Source organism: Berghia stephanieae, chromosome 3, assembly GCF_034508935.2.
Source record: "Berghia stephanieae isolate SIO BIC M18660-M18661 chromosome 3, UCSD_Bste_1.3, whole genome shotgun sequence".
NCBI classification, from domain to species: domain Eukaryota; kingdom Metazoa; phylum Mollusca; class Gastropoda; order Nudibranchia; family Aeolidiidae; genus Berghia; species Berghia stephanieae.
The window spans coordinates 47399194-47419062 of record NC_088362.1 but is presented as its reverse complement, the minus strand read 5'-3'; the positions used below and the strand labels follow the sequence as shown (position 1 = coordinate 47419062).

Below are 19869 nucleotides of genomic sequence, written 5' to 3'. Positions count from 1 at the left end.
GTTTAAAAAAAAATGTTTTCCTCTTGCTTGTTCTGTTCTTAGTTCATTACTTTCACCTTTAAAAGGTTTTCAACAGTTATTTGTCCTTTGTATGTTTTGTTTATCATTTTTTTTCAGAGTTCTCTTCCTTACCCAATAGTTTGCCAGCTCGGTACTGTATTATTATGAATATGGCTCTCAATTTGATCCAATTATTTCAACTATAGATCGACTAGACCTTCACTGAATTTGTAAATTATTTCATCAAACTTTGTATTTAGGATGTTTTAGTTAAGTTTGATTTTTATGCCGTTTATGGAAATTTTCAAAGAATCTATATTATTTGTGGATTTAGCTACACGCGTCCGTTGGTTACAGTTACACAAATTATATACTAGAGTCTACCTGACTATTTTTATGCAAAGGCTCGTTTGTTTGTCTGCTCTTATTGGACCCCAAGAAAATCCATCGTACCTCCCTTTTTTAATCGACCTCAACTTAATGCAGAATATTTCCATTTAACAACATCAAGTATAAAATCCAAACACCAAAGAAAGGTCAGAATTTATTAACTCAAAATCATTTGAATATACATTGAGTGTAGTAGCGGAGGAATAATAATAATAAAACGAAAGAGGAAAGATGACTTCATCTCAACAACAGACCACAACACATATAGTATAGACGTCTAAATAGAGTTAGAGGGTTTTTTTTTGTTTTTTAAAAGTGGTCCATTTTAGTTTCCAACTTTTCACTTGACATAGAGATAGTTTTCACACTGATAAGATACAATGACTGGTAAGGTTAAGCAATTTGAGATTGATGAAATATTTTCCACTTCTCCAAATGATTGTCTACACTGTCATGAATTATGATGATTCCCTAAAGTCTAAAGTTGTGAGTTGTGTATCAGAATTGTGCACCAATTCACTTGTTGAGCTCAGCAAATTTCTTGCTCTTTCATAGGTACTTACTTTTTATTCCAACGAGTTACCAATATTATCAGTGTTAACGTCAACAATTTCCATTTCAATTTCATCAAATGTCATAAGTGAGGATTAACTAATCTACAAGTTTAATGGCTATCCTGTCCATTCTTTATGATGGATATTTATGTGCATTTAAAAGATAAGTGGTTCATGAAAAAAGGAAAAACAAACCTACCTTTTGCCTTTCCAAGATTATCTTTTTATCAAGAGGAGGCTAGCTTTGAAGATGGCCTGCAAAGTTTCAAAGAGGATTATGCGGTAAGATAAAAAGTAAAAACATGCTCGTAATCTGTTTTAACATTTGTCATTGCAAGATGTGTGTCTTTCAGTTATCTAATTAAAATTTCTAATTAATTTTTGAAACATGTTTTTACTTTTTATCTTACCGCATAATCCGCTTTCAAACTTTTGAAGAAGTGCATTTACTCTTACAGCATTTGAATTAGCATATTTTTTGTTTCTCTACTGTCCTTATCCCAAATTAGCTCTGATTTATAAGACTTTGTGAGTGCAACATTTACATTGATCTTTCAGTATTATTATTATTAATATTACTATTATTATTAGTAGTAGTAGCAGTAGTGGTAGTAATATTGTTTTATAAAGAGACATATATTTTATTTTTCAGAACACAGGAAATGTCATCCTTTTTGATGATCACAACACTAATATTACATACATCATGCATGTGTAATAGTTTTGATTGAATGTTTGTTTTCAAAGAGAAAATTGTAAACAAATTAGGTTGGAAACATGGCTTGTGATGAAGAAGGAACTCCACATAGACGGATTAGTGGATTGGGGTAAGCCTATGTCCAAAAAAAATAATGTGGCAATGATTAGTATTTTAGCTCTTATAGTGTTTCAACCTGCGGTTAATTTTTTAAAAGGCTTATTACACTCAGGATACCCAGCCAGAAATTTGAACCCAGATAAACCATCTACAGGATAGTTTAAATACCTCCAAATCTATAAGGTCCATGGAGCTTCATTGTCGGATCCGGATATTCCATTAAATCTTTTTATAAATTGCCAAATCTCATAACTTCAAATCATTGGTTTGTAAATAGAGACTTGAAACTGAGACTGAATGACAATGGGTTTAAGTACATGCCTTTTCTATCTTCTGCTCATTGTGATGTATGTGAAGTTGTGCGGCTATGTGGTCTTGTGGTATGACACTCGCTTTCTGATCGGAAGGTCCTGGGTTTGAGCCTCACTCTGCGCATAGTTGAGTCCTTGGAAAAGGCTCTTTGCTCACATTCTCTCACCTTACTTATGTATAAAATGAGTACCTGGCCGTTAACAGAATTGTCTCTGTCCGAAAAAAATGTAATATCGCCCTTCCATAATACTAAGTGTTGCTGTTGGCTAGGGACCCCTTGTAAAGTGCTTTGAGCATGTTTAGTGGATATTGCACTATATAAAAGCTTAATTTTAAAAAAAGTTAAACCTGTTACAGATATAATATTAAATTTTGAAAATATAACAATGAAATTTGAGATATTTTTTTATCGCGTTAAGAAAATTGCATTTATTCACCTCAGTTAAAATACATAAATTCAACTCAAATTCTATGCATATAATTTTTAACTTGACTAAAAATTTATAAATTCAAATTTCAGAGACTGCTTCAATCTAAGATAATACCAGATTTGTTTGTAAACTTGACCAATTTGACATTATATACGTTTGTGTAGACATTGTACCACAGTCATGACTTTGATTATTTTTGTTCATTGGAAAACGCTAATGTATGTGTAAATGCAGAGGTTTCGAAATAAGATGTTTTTCGGAATCAAGATTATTTTAAAAATATTTCAGGCTTATTCGAGAGGAAAGGCCTGAGTTTCCCAGTGCCAATGCTTGGATGGAGGAGCTTCGATGGATGACTGAAATAGAGTGTATGAGTGTATTGCAAGGCAAGCCCTTGTGTCCAGGAATGAAAACGGATGTAGCAACCACACAGATACAGCCCCTCAGAGGTAATTTTTAAAGGGACAAATATGAATATATCCATGCACTTTTTTATGTTACTGCATTTCCAAATTTATACAGTGTTTGGTGTGCCTAAAAAAATTCACTTTCTCTCCCGGAATGCCTTATGGAACTAATATTCCACTTGGAATGCCTTATGGAATTAATATTCCACTTGGAATGCCTTAAGGAACTAATATTCCACTTGGAATGCCTTATGGAACTAATATTCCACTTCATGCTGTACAAGTTGCTAAAATGGCAACCTTTGTATTTTAGCATAAATTCATTATTTCCTCATTTCCATACAGCTAGGTACTTTACTTATTCACTCATGGGCTGAATTTTGTAATGTTTGTAATGTATAAGAAATATTTTGTCCTGAGAATGTTTCATTCATTCTTTTATTTTTTAGGTTACAGTCATCATTTGAACAGAAATAATGGCAACTAATATATCATTTTTTTTCTCTTTATTAATCTAGATGCGATTGACAGGATGAGAACAGAGGCCAATAAAATAACTATTGCATTCAACTCCCTTTTTAGGTGAGTGAAGTGAAAAAAAACAAACCAATTGTGTATTGGAAATCCTTTAAGTGTTTAACTCCGATGGTGATCTCATGATGGTATCTGTATGTTTCCAATGCATTTAACTTATAAGGAAGCCCAGAGAAAGGAAGGTGATTCACAACACACCGCAATCCTACTGAATAACAGGCACTTAAGGAAAAGTAAGCCAGAGAGAACTGGTTCAAGGAAGGAACGGAATGTGGTCTTGTGGTATGACACTCGCTTTCGGATCGGAAGGTCCTGGGTTTGAGCCTCGCTCAGCGCCTAGTTGACTCCTTGGAGAAGGCTCTTTATTCACATTCTCTAACCATACTCAGGTGTAAAATGAGTACCTGGCCGTTAACTGCAATGTCTCTGTCCGAAAAAATTGTAATATCGCCTAATAGGCATCATGTCTCGTCCTACATGTTATGTGTTGCTGTTTGCCAGAGACCCTTGTAAAGCACTTTGAGCATGTTTAGTGGATATTGGGCTATTTAAAAGCTCAATTTTTCTTTTTAAAAATCCCAACATGAACCTACTCCTGTAGCTGCGGTGTAATAATATTAATAGTACCGGGAATAATAATAATAATGATGATGATGATGATAATAGTAATTATTATTATGATGATTAATAATAAGTATGAAGATGATTAGAATTAAGATGGAAATAATGTGTTTGATTTAATGTAAGATGTATTTTTATGGCCTGTTTTCATTCAGATGGGTTAAAATGCTAATAATTTGACAAAAACATAGAAATTTGAAATATCTCCATACTTTTCTCTATATTAACCTTGTCCATTTATTCTTTTTTGTGTAGATGTGGAAAGAAAACTAGGTATTGGCAAAAATCTATTAAAAAATTGATATGAGAAAATAATTATGTTGGTGAAAATGTATCTCCATTGAGATGTGCCACAAATTATGTGATAAATGCCTGTGATGAAAGGCATTAGAAATTGCCTCTGTTACTTTTTTTTTTTTCTTAATTTTAAAAATTTCAAATTATTAGTCGACTCAGTCAATTTCCTTTTTCTTTCATTATTTTCAATTTCAGATCATTTGACTCCAGTCAGTGGCAAGCCTTGAATAAGCAGACTCTAAATATTACCTGTGACATTAGAAAGTTGATTGAATTATGCAATGCTCATGTGTCAGATGTTCCGCCGTATATCAGTGAGGTAGGATTTAAATTTTGTCGTACTTTATATCAGACAAAATTTTTGAAAGGATTATAATAATGATGATGATTTATTATTATTATTTATTGTTGTTATTATTATTATTATTATTATTATTATTATTATTATTATTAATTATTATTATTATTATTAATATCATCATCATTATTATTATTATTATTATTATTATTATTATTATTATTATTATTATTATTATTATTATTATTATTATTATTATTATTATTATTATTATTATTATTATTATTATTATCATTATTATTATTATTATTATTATTTATATTACAACTATTACTATCATTAATATTTATAAATATTTTATTGTTTTTTTTAAAAATGTGATAACGCTTAGTGTGGAGATTTTAATATGTGATTTACTTTTTTTTTTGTCAGCAACAAGAAGCTGTAATGGCAGAATCAGCCAAACTAGTGCAACAAACAACCAGGTAACTACTAAATATGAAAGAATCTAGCCGCTGCATCACTAGTTTATGGAAATTGGTTTTGGAAACAAAAAGGCATTTGAGGGATTTTCTTGAGTTGCATATGTTTGTTTGTTTTTTTTGTTGTTGTAATTTTATGTATTCAATTTTGAATTTGTTTTTCCTTTAAAAAGAAAGAAAAACAAAAAAAAACAAACCTGTTTTCATTTAAATAGAACTTCTTGATAAAACACCTTGTTCTTAGTACTTTACGGTTTGTTTTATCTCCTAATGATGCAGCTCAACAAAATGTGTTCTGGAGAGTCAGTCTCTTGTTGAAGAAAAAGCTGACCAATTCTCTCGTAGTGGTATTATACTGAGACGAACCTAATGCTTTAAGCTTAAACTTATAAGATTGGAGTTATGATAAACCTCTTTATTGAAGAGTTGGTTTCTTAAACTTCATAAAACTTACATTTCTTCATTTTTGATCAATTTCATTGGAAATCCAGGGGGGCTGGAATCCGCCTCTTAAAGTGTAAGTGAAATAGTTATTCACTTCACCATCTCTCACCTCCCCACCACGATTACAAATATATACTGTTATTGTTGTTGCTGTTGTCCTCATCATCATTGTTATCATTATATTATTGCCTCATCAGTGCTGCAGAAGAAAACCAGATCCATCGAGTCCCTTTGGTAAACCAACTAACATTCCTTGGTCAGTCATTCAGTCGATTGGTGGACTCTACCTTGGGCTATTTGGTTCAGGTAGGATTGGAATTTATATTTTAAATTACAATGGTATACTCCGTGAAAGGGCTAATTTGCATGCTTGGCCGAGCATTCTTGTGTCCTGCATTTCGATAAAGGTCAAGCAATCTTGTCAATGACCAAATGGCTAACAATGACCTCGGCATGAAGACCTTTGCTAAGGCACTTTACTCAATCTGGCCTTAGGCAAGGATGGAGATTTTAAAAGTGGTAATACAAAAAGGGTACCTGAATGACTACTTGTATGGAGTTGATAAATGGTCCCATGGGACACTGATATACATGGTGAAAATATGCTTAATAGATATTCTTTTTTTGTATGCGTGAAAGGTTTATTGCTCATGATGGAAATTTACTGTATAAATTTCGTTCTTTTTTAAAATTTCTATTTTGCAGTTAAGAGGTACCTAATTTCTTTTCTTGAAACAGATCCTTTAAAAAAAAAAAGAAGAAAATACAGGCTTCGTGTTTGTCACATATCACAAGATTATATGACTTGTTTTGGACTGGAAAACATGACCAAAACTAAACTCTTACTGGAAACCAATAATCAATACATGCCATCTTTTGTATGAATGTAGATATTTTATAGCTAGACTATTGTTGTTATATATTGTGCAGCTTTGTGTTCATGTATGACACTCACCTTTAGACCGGTAGGTCCCTGGTTTGAGTTTCGCTGTGTGTAGGCAAAGAGGAATGCTGGAAAAATGCTCTTTACTCATGTTCTCTCACCACATTCACATGTGAATGGAGTACTAGTTCAGTAATAGCAGAGTGTCTGTTGAGAAAAAACAAACTGCGATAATAACTTATAGGTATGATATCACTCTTAGATTAGGACCCTTTGTAGAGTGCTTCAATGATGTTTAGTGGATATTACATTTGATTTAAAAAGTTTTTCATCATTTATTTTTCCAAGTATCATTTTGGCCTCATAATTTATTCATTCTCATATTTGGGGAGCTAGATGGTTTTGTGAAAACGACATTGCAGCAGTATTTAGGGAGCTTGAGTATGAGTCCTGCTTTTTGCATCTCAAATTTTATTTTTTGGACTATTAACCTATTCACTATTATTGCACTGTTGCTAATTGTTTCAATAGAAATGATAGAACAATTAGATGAAGGGGAAAGGAGATGTACAATATAACAATATTGTTACGATAGACCCTTAAAGCCAAATACTTTTCTGAATAAATGAAATGAATTTTATTTTTTCTTATCATCTGTTTTTATTTTCACAGTACTTTTTTATATTTTTCAGCAAATTGTTGGCATCTTCCATTCTTGCACCAATCTAACATCCCTTCATACTGTCATAAACAACATCATATCTCTAGGCCTGGAGGGAGAGCACATGTGTTACATTTTAGCAAGGGTAAGATATGATTGCGTTATGTCTTGATATACTTCTTTGTTCAAGATAAACTCATTACAGGTCATTTGATATGACCATAGTCAAAGCCTGGATATCAGAAACTCTATAGCTGGACGGGGTGAGATGGTTTCCGGGAAAAATCAGTATACTATGATTTAGAGGAACCAGATCTGATCACTTCTTTCAGCTTACTGGGGTTTTTTTCTTGATGAAGAAATCTTATTTTGATTACTCTTTGCATGAGCTATTCTGGTTTTTCATTGAAATATGCTGCACAAATTTCCTAGAAACAGTAAGAAGGGTGTTATAATTTACTAATGCAGAACCTGCAAAATTTCTGGGTAATAAAGGCTTATTATGCACAGAAACATACTTATTTTCAATTTCATTCTATCATGGAATTTAAGATAGATCAGCTCGAATCTTTTGAGCCATCAACGATCAAAATTGGTCCAGTAATAAAGTTTGTTGGTTCACTCAAATGAATCTGGCGATCGATTCTCTGATAACATTGAAAACATCGAGTTTGTTTTGACGTAATAAATTACAAAATTAAAAAGCTTATTATGCTCAGGCTTTTATTTATTTTTATGATTATACTATTGTGGAAATTAAGTTAGACAAAGATGAAACTTTTCAGCTATCAACAATCAGTCCAGTAATAATTTCTGTAGGTGCGCACAAAAATAGGCCAGTTAAAAAAAAAAAAAAAGATATTGCTATCTTTGATAATAATGTGTAAAATACTGTTAGAATGTTTAAAGAAGACAAAACTAAATAATACATCAATGATGAATAAATATTTGACCCTTATTTTAATAGGAAAAAAGAAGAAAAGAGGATGTTATAGTGTCAATTATTTTATTTATATTTATTCATCAAATCAATAATTTTTATTTTTATTTTTTACAGGAAGGAACTGTACGTGCATTGGTTGACCTGTGTCGAAGAGAAAATGTTACTTTTACCAAAGCAAAAGCATTGCGTGCCCTTGCAACAGTTTGCTGTGCTCCGGAGTGTGTCACTGAGTTAGAAAAAGTGTGTACAATAATTGTTCTTTCATTTGTTGAAGGGTTTGATGATATATTGTATAATTAAATGTTTATCAGATCACATTTGGGGCTAGCCTAAACAGGGTTTGTTCTTTTGTTGATCTTTGGCAAAACTACTTTGCAATTCCAAATGGCAATGTTAATTATCTCAAATTGAAAACTAATATGCCTATTACGTTTTGTCACCAACTCTTTAGAGTTCAAATATTTCCTAGAAGATTTTAAAACTTCGTAATAAAGCCTTTGTATGTATATTTCATAATTTTGAATTCATATTTAATTTAATCTGAATGGAATGACTCCTATTTATAATTCAAATTTTCCTATTTACACTAGTATTTGCTCATAGCATTGTGGTCTATAGGTCCCTTGTCTGAGTCCTGCTGTGGGTAGTACAAAAATTTAGTCCTCAGAGTCGCTCTTTATTCACATTCTATCACTGTACTCAGGTGTTAAATGAGTGCCTGGCTGCCAACAGCATTGTCTATAGTCTACAAAAAATTGTAATGACAATAATGATGATCATAGATCTGTACTGTCTCTAAATATGGCAATTTGTCATTTATTTACGTGTGCTATAATATTTCATGATAATGATGTGATATGCAAAAAGGTAATGCAATGCACAGACATTTCTCTTCTTCCTATTCTCTCTCTCTCTCTCTCTCTCTCTCTCTCTCTCTCTCTCTCTCTCTCTCTCTCTCTCTCTCTCTCTCTCTCCCCTCTCTCCCTCTCTCTCTCTCTCTCTCTCTCTCTCTCTCTCTCTCTCTCTCTCTCTCTCTCTCTCTCTCTCTCTCTCTCTCTCTCTCTCTCTCTCTCTGATATTGCTTTACAGGTATGTTATCTCGTCTTTTGTGATTATTTCATTTTAAAAATATGGGACTCAAATGAATTATAACCCCTCCACCTCTTGAAGGTGATTACTCTCAAAGTATGTATTTTTTCTCATTCACGATGCTTTTCTAACTGGTGATTTATTTATTTTCAACTTACACCTTTAAAGGAAAATGGCATAGACCTTCTTTTGGACATTTTAATGGATTCGGCAATGACAGAATCAGTACAAGGGGAGGCAGCAGGAGTGGTTGCCCAGATTACTTCCCCTGTTCTAGATCAAAACCAGCATCTTTGTCGATTTTCTGATTGCCTACAAATTGTTCTCACTGCCTTGCTTGGTAAGTTTAATTTTGATGTATGAATCTTTTGTAATCCGCTTAACATAAATATGGTTGTTTATATCACCTACTGATTAAATCATTGAGCTGGCAATGGTCATCTCCAATCAGAGGTGTATATTTTTCCTGGTATATAATCATGGATGATCCGTAATAAACTGTAATTTGAATGATTAACATACATAGCTATACTTCACTGTTCTAATTTACTAAAATCATATATCATGATCTAGAGCAATTGGACAATTGCCTTTTAAAGCTCCATAATATGTCAAAATAATTCCACTACTGCTACCATTATACAAGTTTGGCATCAGTTGAAATTTATAAATTAAAATTTTTTGTGAATTGATTGTTTATCTTTGAATTACATAACCACGTCAATTGTACATTCAGTTGAAAAAAAATCTACAATTGTCTTGTTTATTTATATAAAAGTAATTTGTCAATATTGTTTTTAATTGATAAAGTTTGTTTCAAATAAATATATGCTCTTAAAAGAAAAAAAGTCTCCCTAACAGAAAACATAGTCCATAGTATTAATTTTGATTCTGTCTAAAATCCATTCTAATTCTCTCTGTATTCTTTGATCTCTAATCACTAACTTCCCATGACAACAATAAAAAAACCAGTCCTATTGTCCCAGTAGAGGGGAAATTAGCTTGAATACACTATTCGTCGCTTTGTACGTTACAAGATCAAAAATATTCTCTATTATAAAATTGTATAATTGATAGCCTCTATGTTGTTTCTTGAGTCTGATATATCATTTTTCATTCATCTCTTTCACTAAATGCTTCACAATCTCTTATTGTCTACAGGATTATGCGAGAGGACAGAAGGCCATGAGACATTTCTGTTGTCGGCTGCTGCCATTGCCAATATCACTTTCATTGATCCAACTGCTTGCTCCTTGCTCCAAGAATTGAAAGCTCCATCCCTGCTGATCAGAGCATGTATTCACAGGAAAGCAAGATCTTTGTATGCAAAAGATCAGGTTGGAGGCTGATCGTTGATATTATTTGATAGAAGCTTTGTCATTTTGTGAAATGTATAAAATCATAAATGGCCAGCCTAACTTACCCAAAAAATGTATTTAATTTTGGATTAAGTTTCTATGAAACTATGCATTTGATAATTGACTAATTTGTTGGAGTATACATACAGTCCTGCTGTCTTTTTTTGGACATGCTAGATATTTCATTGACTACATTCAAAACTGACTTCTGACTTGTTGCCGTCCGCCTCCTATTTGTCCAACTGGGATGCCAGGGTAACTTCTTTAATTCTGTTGACAAATTCCCTCCAACTGGTGTCGATCTTCTGCAAGGGATTATAGTTCTGCAAGACCTGTTTCATACATTAACTCCTCATCCGACTGGGACACCTCGGCAACTTCTTTTATTCTATTGACGATTCTCTCCATTTGGTGTCGATCTTCGCAAGAGACTGTAGTTCTGCAAGATCTTTTTCTTACCTTAGTTCTTCATTGTTTTGAAGGCGTTTGAGATCTCTGTTTATTACTGTGAGAATGTTTGTTATTGGCCTGTCTCGATATTTGTCTTGACAGGATTGTGCAAGATATGCTTTCTTGGCTTTGTTTTCTAGAATATTGTTGTCTCTTCTAGAGTTGTGTCCGAATGGTCTCAATGTGTTTCCAATATTTGAGTTGAAAGTGGTTTTTCATTGCATTTTTATAGACTGATTTATTTGTAATTTTTGTAGGATTGTGGAGGTTAAGTATTGTTCTTAGTTGTTTTCCTTGGAATGTGTCAAGTTTTCCTTCTTCGTTTTGTTTAAGCAACTATGTTCCAAAGTTGTAAATGAGGACAGATTTGACATAGATTTGTGGAGCTCATCTTTGGGGCTATATTGATTTTTGTCCTTTCTCATCCAAATTTGTTTAATCTGTTTGGGGTAATAGGAAAGAGTTGTTTTCTTCTTTGGATGTCTTCCTTATCTCTCCAAGCAGTGATCTCACCTTTTTGTCTTAATTTTGGTCTGTTGTGATCCATCACTATTAAATTGAGAAGCTATTATAGACAAATATACACTGAGGAGGCACTCTTAATTTTGTGCTTCTTATTTTACAGTTTTGGTAACTGGCACAATACAGTCTTACAGCAACAAAATGCCTTTTCCACATTAATTTCATATACCAGAGATTAAGTTTATTTCCAATGCTAAAAGTCTTAATCTGAAACGTTGAAGTCATTCCTATCTATGGAAATAGAAGAAAAAGTTTCTTGGCGAAAAATGAAAGGAAGTTGCTTTGTCAATGTAGGTCAGTATACTGTCTTTTTGCCCCTCCAGATCCAGATTCAGATCTCAGGCTATCATGGAATATAAAAGAAGTGGTGAGACCATCTATGACCTTTAAGGGTGGGTCATATTAGTATAAGAGACTTGAAAAATTGTTACTACATATTTTGTCTAACATTTCAGGAAATTGATGAACTATAAAACTTTGTGGGTGGTTTTTTTGTTGTTGTCCTACAAATATGCATAACCTGCCGTTTTCAAACAACTATATTACCTTAAGAGATCGCAAGCACTATTCAAACCTTAGAAGACCAACCATTCTTTTTTTTCTAAACTTTTCAGGTGGCCACAATCCTAGCCAACATGGCAGCTGTGTCATCCATACAGGAAAACATCCGTGCATGTGGTGGAATGGATCTCTTGGTCAGCTTCCTGCATCAAAAACCATCATTGAGATCCAGCATGGCAGAGCGTTCTGCTTGTGAGAGGGTACAACAGAAAGCTGCCATTGCACTGATGAGGCTTTGCCAAAAAACACGCAATACTTATTCTATCATGAGACAGAAAGGTAGAAGTAAACCAAAAAAAATATAGTGTAATGGTGATATGAGTAAATTTTTATTATGTCAAAATCAATCCTGAAAAAGGTTGATAGGTGTTGCTGGTAGTGTGTACTATTCAACTATATCTGTCGTCCTTTTTAAGTGGCCTTTTGTCTTTCTCCTGGAATAATACAACTTGGTTTTGTCCATACCCTGCCTTGAATCTTTCTCCATGCAGAAGGCAGTCCAATGTCCATTAAGTATTCAATTACAATTTCTAAGAAATTCAGTCTCACCTCTCTCTGCTTTTTACCAAATACCCATTCAAATCAGAGTATCTTCCGCAAGTAAGCAAGGCCAAATGCTGAGAAATATTTGCTCATCCAGCCAGTCATTGACTTCTAACTCATTCAATGAAGCTCGAGTAATATTGCTGCTGCTCCTCTCTTTGTGAAAATGATTAATGTGTCAGCTCAAACTCTTCTCCATTAGATATTTATAGTTTTTTACTTGAAGCAATTGCTTGTTTTGTACATTCAAATAAGAGTATGTAGAAGACATTAAAAAACATTGTCACATAATATGCATATATGTATATTATATATATATATTATATATATTATGAATATATATAAATGCTCAGGTTTGTTCATTTTTAATTATTTTTTTTGGGGGGGGGGGGGTGGTAATTTTTTAAAAGGTGATGTTTTAGAGCCAAATGGCCCAAAGAGCAGGTGTGTGTCCCAATCGTAGTAGTGTTAAATAAACACTTACAATACTTATTACCCTCTGGGTGGGACATTGATCTGATGTAAAACTAATTGTTTTTTTTCTAGCTCTAACTTAGTCTCACGTAGTCAATACTAGATTAACAGAGAGGTCACAAAAATCTACTTTACACAGAGTTGAATCATGTTCATTTGTTTTTAATGTCAACTGTAGATATTTGATCAATATAAACTATAAGAATTTTTTTCTTCTTAATATTTATTCTTTCTCATCTAATATTTTTCTTTTCTTTTTTTTTTTTCCAAGGGATCCCAAGATTTGTGGAATTGTGTCGTAAACCACAAGCCAGGAACAACAGCGATACTGTGCTCATTGCTTGTCTGGTAACTTGATTTTAACTTGTATACTTTTTAATAAAATATGTTGTCACTCAAATCTCAAGATACTATGATTTGTGTGGTGTTGAAGAAAAGGTGCCAGATGACGACAAGCTAGTTTTGAGAGAATGGCAAAATAAGAGAAAAAAAATTACCATCTCTGATCTTAAATTTAGTGCTTTCTTCTTTCATTATTTATCAAAGGATCTTCTTGCAGCTGCATTCCTTGAAAGAAATAGCTAGGAATATAATTAAGGTATTCCTGAATATGTTGTACATTGAACGTTACTATGGCCCTAATTAGGATATCTCATTTTGATCAGGATGCACTGCTTTATCAATATAGTATGTAATTATTTGTTTTTTTGTTGTTGTTTTTTTTTTTTTTAAATCTCTGTTTCTTCATAGCTGAGGCCGCCACACGTTTATCAAAGAAAGGATTCATTGTCATACAAATCATTCAGCAGTTTATTTTTTAAAGGAAATGTCACGAAAGGAATATTTTACAGTGATGCTATATAGTTACATCTGCACTTAGACAGTAAAACTAAGTTTAAGCTGGACTTTTGGTTGATCTTAGTTAAGGTTGCAATACATAAACTAACTCAATTAAGTTGAAGATAATTTTTTAAGCTAATAAAACTGCGTATAATCCAGAACAGGTTAAAATTGTGTAATATCTTCTTAAGAATAGGGCTTTTTTGTTTTACTTATCTATAAAATAAATGTCTTTTATCTTTTCCACAAAACCACAGGCTGCTCTCCGCAAAATTTGTGTCATTTATGGTAAAGATGGATTATCACCAACAGATGTGCAACAGCTGATTGTACCTCAACTCATGGACTCTTTTCTCATGTGCTCTCACAGTGATGAAAATTTTGTGTGACTTCATTTAGCAATATAAGACAATGAATTTGAAGAAATCCTCAAACGTTGGACAAACGAAATGCATTCTTTTTATTAAAGGATATGTTCTCTACAGTGATATCACAATGCAGTTTACAGTCTGTAAGTTGAAGAAATGGAAGTCGTCTATGTATATCTAGTCTTTCTCTCATCACAGGCATTAATCACATGATTGTTGGTGTTCAACTAATGGAACTTTCTTAAGAAATGTAAACACACTGCTCTCTCATCAAAATTGTTATCAAACCTACGGGTCAAACTGAACAGATGGACCAATTGTATTGTTGGAAGTTTCTCAAGTTGTGAAGACATTGCACGGTGTGGGTTATTTTTTTGTATGCACTATACAAGTTGGTCAGGGACTCGCACATAGTAAATCATCCCAACAAGGATACATTCCATTGGTGTTGTGCAGGAGAAACAACAACTTTATTTTTTATGACAAAGTCACAATATCACCAAACAGTAATGAATGCCAAAAATTGTTGTGAAAGAAATTGGACTGCCTTGGACTGGCCAAAAAATAAACAAATGGTGGATATGAATATATATATGTATATATATGTGTGTGTGTGGGTTTCTTTGTGTGTGTGCATGCACACATGTTTGTGTATGTGTGTGTGCAAATGTCTCTAATCAAAACAGCAATGAGGGAATTTGTCATTTGAATACAGTTTTGTGAATGGTGCTATTTTCTTAACTTTGAATTATTATTGTATTGGAATGGCATTTAGATGTTTATGGATCAAATATTGACATCCATATTGACTATAACTGTTGGTAAGTGAAATGAAGCTTTTGTTATTTGTCTTATGCAAAACAAATGACATTTTATGTTTGTTGCCTTTGGTATGTTTGGATACTGTGCTATGGAAGCAGCTTCTAATGCACTCACTCCCACCTAGATCTGATTAAGGAATTTTGATTTGTGACACGTAAAGCAGATTCAGTTTAGTAGCAAAAATCACCACGGTAATGTAATGTATAAGACATCAAAAACGTCTTTACAGGTCAATCTGCAAGACTGGATGGGGTTCCTTACCTTCCATAGTGGGCAGGGAGATACTTACTGTGTCTTCTATCCCCCTATATCTGTTTTTCAACATGCTTTCTGTCTTTGTCTTGAAATGAGATTACTTGGTTTTGTCCAGGCCCTGACCGGATACCCTAGCTGGGAGGGAAACAGTCAAATGTATAGTTAGAGTTTTGGGAAATGATAAATAAACAAAACTGCTTGAAAATGTATCAACTTTTAAAATATTAACATTATTTTTACATTGTCGAATCGGCCATATACTGTAATTATCCTTGAAATATATAAAAGGATTAGTCCCTCACTCTTTAATTAGAAAGTGCACTCAAGATAAACTGAGCATTAGTTGATTATCATTATTAAGACCTTTAGTTTTCTTTTCAGCTTTTTAAATTTTTGTATTGGTTTATTTCTTGTATTGTTTTTTTTTTTTACAGTAAATATGCTGTTTTTTGTGATATTATTTCTAGAAACGATATTATAGGTTGTGCGATTGTATCATTGCATTAGTGTATTGCTATTATTAATTTACAATTAAGGCAAATTATTAACGGTTGTGATTATAATATTATGTTTGACTTTATTTTCCTAACTATACACAATGAGCTATAGTCTGATTGCTTTATATAATTTATATTATTTCTCTTTATTATTATTATTATTATTATTATTATTATTATTATTATTATTATTATTATTATTATTATTATTATTATTATTATTATTATTTATTATTTTTATTTTATTTTTATTATTATTTTTATTATTATTTTTATTATTATTTTTTATTTTTTATTTATTATTATTATTATTATTATTATTATTATTATTATTTATTATTATTATTATTATAGTTGTTTTCTACAAAAACTTTATTATTTGCATTTTCAGTGCCTGAACAAATGTCAACCCTTCATAAACAATGATCAAATTTACTCTATCTTGAAGCTTGATAACTCGCCGCACAGTTTATATCTAGAGAGTAGTTACAACACTATGACTTGAATGTCACTATGGAGCCAGGGCTGGGTCAATGTAACTGTAATCTTGATGAAATGGGTTTAGTCGGCATTTATAACTATATAGTGGATTGAATTATTATTGTAAGGCTACCATTAAAGTGTTAATTAATGGCATATCTCTCTTTAGCGGCTATGTGGTCTAGTGGTATGACACTCACTTTTGGATCAGAAGGTCCTGAGTTCGAGCCTCGCTCGGCTCATAGTTGAGTCCTTGAAAAAGGCTCTTTACTCACATTCTCTCACCATACTCAGGTGTAAAATGAGTACCTGGTCGTTAACTGTGTTGTCTCTGTCGGAAAAAAATTGTATTCTCACCTTACAGGCTTCATGTCTCATTCTACATTTTACATGTTGCTGTTGGGACCCTTTGTAAAGTGCTTTGAGCACATTAAGTGGATATTACGCTATATAAAAGCTCAAGTTTAAAAAAAAAATTAAGTCATGGTTTTGTCTCGAAGTCCAAAGTGCTAAAAAAAACACATTGGGGGCTAAACTTTTTTCTTGAATGCTTTTAATCACACTAAAATGACGTAAAAGTAAAATATTGCAGGCACTGCAAAATCCCTAAAAACAAACAAATCAAAGAATTTTGGATAGGTAACTGAATAATTTGGTGATACTATAGATTGTCGTCTCTTTCAACACAATCTGTTTCTTTAAAGTGAAACAATATTTTGCTTTTACTCTCTGTTTGATGATTCAGTGTATTCAACTTTTTTTTTTGAGTTGGAACTATTTAAAAGTGGTCTCAAACTTTACACATGAAGAGATTGCTTTTGCAATTAACTTTTGATGCCTCTTGGAATGTCCCCTTTTTCTTTGTTTTCGTAAGTGACTACCTCAGCATCTTCCTTTTAACTGGTGCTGTAAAATCTCTAAAAACAAAAAAACGTCTTAAGATAGTATGCTCTTAAATTTTACTTCTGTTCCCTATTTGAACCAGTTCCCTTTGTCTTACTTTATCATGGGAGCTTTTAATTGTAAATCCAGAAAACTTTTATGGGACTATCCCATTTCTTTCTTTTGATTAATGATGAAATGACCTCAATGTTTCGCAAGCGTCGTAAAACCCTTTTTAAAAAAAATTAATAAATAGATATGTTTTAAAGCTCTTTTGGTTCTAAATGAAGTATGATAAACTTGAATTGTTGATGTTATTGTGAGGATCATTTATTTCTTTTAATATTTTATCTAGAAATACTCATTTATTTATTGGTTGATTTTATATATATATATATATGTATTTATATATTATACAATCCAGCATGATTTCCTCAAACTCCTCAGGATATGCAAAAAAGTTTGAGGAAACCATGCCTTGCCATAATGACTTGGGAGGGGGGGGCACTGAGGCTCAGCATTATAGGCTTTGCTAGACACCCAAAAGATATAGTTAGATACCCATAGCGTTATGTGCTGCGCTGCAACTCACACCTGGGTTATTCCAGTCTTTCCTAAGACAAATTTCCGCTTGAGGATGAAGAAAGGGAACTTTATTATTTATTTATTTCATTGATATGTTGAGGGAGATAACTATATGTATGACATATTACTAGCTGTTTGTGTTTGTGTGTGTGTGTGTGTGTCGGGGGTTTGCTGTTACAACATTCATTTACCGTCATAGCCAAACATGGCACATGGCACTGAGTTTAGAGCGTATGGCGAAGTGCTAAGAATAAACAGAGAGGTGTCAGTTATGCGAAATGGCGATGGGGTGTGTGAATGGCTGTGTGTGTATCATGTTGTATACACACACATACAGTGCAGATAAATACACATGATAAACACATACGCAACTGTCAATGACAGAGTAAATCATCAGTGGTCGAAATCACCTGGCACAATAAAAAAAAAACCCATTAATTCATTTATTTATATTACATTGGCTGGGTGAAATTAGTTCGAGGAAGGAGTAGAATGATAACAAAGAGTAATAAGGAAAAAAATTGGGACATTCCATTGAGTTCGAGGAAATCATGTGTTCGAGGAAACCAAGCTGGAGTGTATCTTTACATCTATCTGAATCAAGTTGAAAGAGTAAAGTATGACTTTTCAGATAACTTTTCATTGTTTTCACTAAAATAACATGAATCAAATTTGCACTTATTTGACTTCGAAATGCTCATGCTATTGTTGGTTATGTGCTTGTCTATTTCAGAGCAAAACTTGAATTATTCAATTTTTCAATGTAATTTCTTTGCATTTTAATGCTCAATTATAAAATTATATGAATTCCATGCATCCTGTTTCCCATTTTTTTCCATTTTACACTGATTATTTGGTTATTGCTATTTTTTATTTTTTTTATTTTCTTTTTAGAATTTATTTATTTATTTATTTATTGATTGATTTTAATCATGTGTATATTTCCAGATATATGAGAGATGAGATGGCATACATGTTACTGTTTTGTCTTGAATTAGTAAAAGACAATTCTTTTGTAATTGAGGTGGGTGACATGTAAAATTCCAATAAATGATATTGGCCTACATGGGCTTATGGGTTCTTTATATTTGCTATGTTATTTGTTTGCGCTATTTAGCTTGGTCTCCTTGTGGTGGGTTTAATCCCTCTTAGGTGACCTCCCATAGTGGGCAGGGAGGCACTTACTGTGTCTTCTATCCCCCTATATCTGTTTTCCAACATGCTTTCTGTCTTTGTCTTGGAATGAGATTACTTGGTTTTGTCCTGGCCCTGACTGGATACCCTGACTGGGAGGGAAACAGTCAAACATATAATTAGAGTTTTGGGAGATGATATTTTTTGTCCTGTATCTCATCTCTCTGTTATGTATTGTGTTATTTTTGTTTTACACACATTTACCACAATGACTCCAACATTGTGTTAAATATTAAAATAATAATTCGCTCCATTGCTACATGTCGAGCACTATCCGTACCATATTTGTATCAAACACGATTCAATATATATATATATATATATATATATATATAGGATTTGTAAACATTTGAGTATGTTCCTCTTAGTGGGGACCTGTGCTTGTGTCAGGATGAGACGTTTAGGTGATCTCAAACTAAGTACACCGATAGCGCATGCTCTTGGAATCCACACCTGTTCCCTATTTGAACGAATTCCCCTTTGTCTTACTTTTTCGTGGGTGCTTTAATTGTAATTCTAGAACTTTTTACTATCCCATTTTATTCTTTTTTACTGGCGCTGATATGATCTAAATGTGTTGCAAGCGCCGTAAAACCCTTAAAAACAAAACAAATATCTCTTTTTTTCCCCACCTAAATCATTTGTCTTTCCATCTGGTTTTATGTCTTTGTCTTGATAACGATCATTTTGTTCCACTTGATCTCAAGAGAAACAGTCTGAAGGGTTTATCTTTTTTTTTTTTGAGAGAAAACATTTTAAAAATTTTAAAACTCATAAATTACCATAATTTCCGGAATAAGCCGCTACTTTTTTCCCTTGATCTTGACCCTGTGGCTTACAGTTTGATGTGACTAATGCAAGTATTTTTCTTTTCC

General features: G+C 32.7%; 1 protein-coding gene across 1 annotated transcript; it reads left to right on the top strand.

Moving 5' to 3' along the window:
* The first annotated feature begins 427 nt into the window (after window positions 1–427).
* Window positions 428–15220, top strand: LOC144967877 (protein inscuteable homolog). Its single transcript, XM_078905614.1, has 14 exons — window positions 428–536; window positions 1597–1771; window positions 2793–2953; window positions 3430–3493; window positions 4559–4682; window positions 5094–5146; window positions 5785–5893; window positions 7163–7276; window positions 8189–8314; window positions 9332–9503; window positions 10325–10500; window positions 12108–12333; window positions 13343–13419; window positions 14169–15220. The coding sequence occupies exons 2-14, from the start codon at window positions 1722–1724 to the stop codon at window positions 14298–14300; spliced, it is 1584 nt and encodes a 527-aa protein (XP_078761740.1). The 5' UTR covers window positions 428–536; window positions 1597–1721; the 3' UTR covers window positions 14301–15220.
* The last annotated feature ends 4649 nt before the right edge of the window (window positions 15221–19869 follow it).

What these genes read in the sequence shown, in the direction of transcription:
- LOC144967877 (XM_078905614.1), top strand. Translation starts at nt 1,722, where the DNA reads ATGGCTTGTGATGAAGAAGGAACTCCACATAGACGGATTAGTGGATTG. An exon ending in TTCCGCCGTATATCAGTGAG is followed by an intron (nt 4,683 to 5,093) that starts GTAGGATTTAAA and finishes TTTTTTTGTCAG; the next exon opens with CAACAAGAAGCTGTAATGGC. An exon ending in TGTGTTACATTTTAGCAAGG is followed by an intron (nt 7,277 to 8,188) that starts GTAAGATATGAT and finishes TATTTTTTACAG; the next exon opens with GAAGGAACTGTACGTGCATT.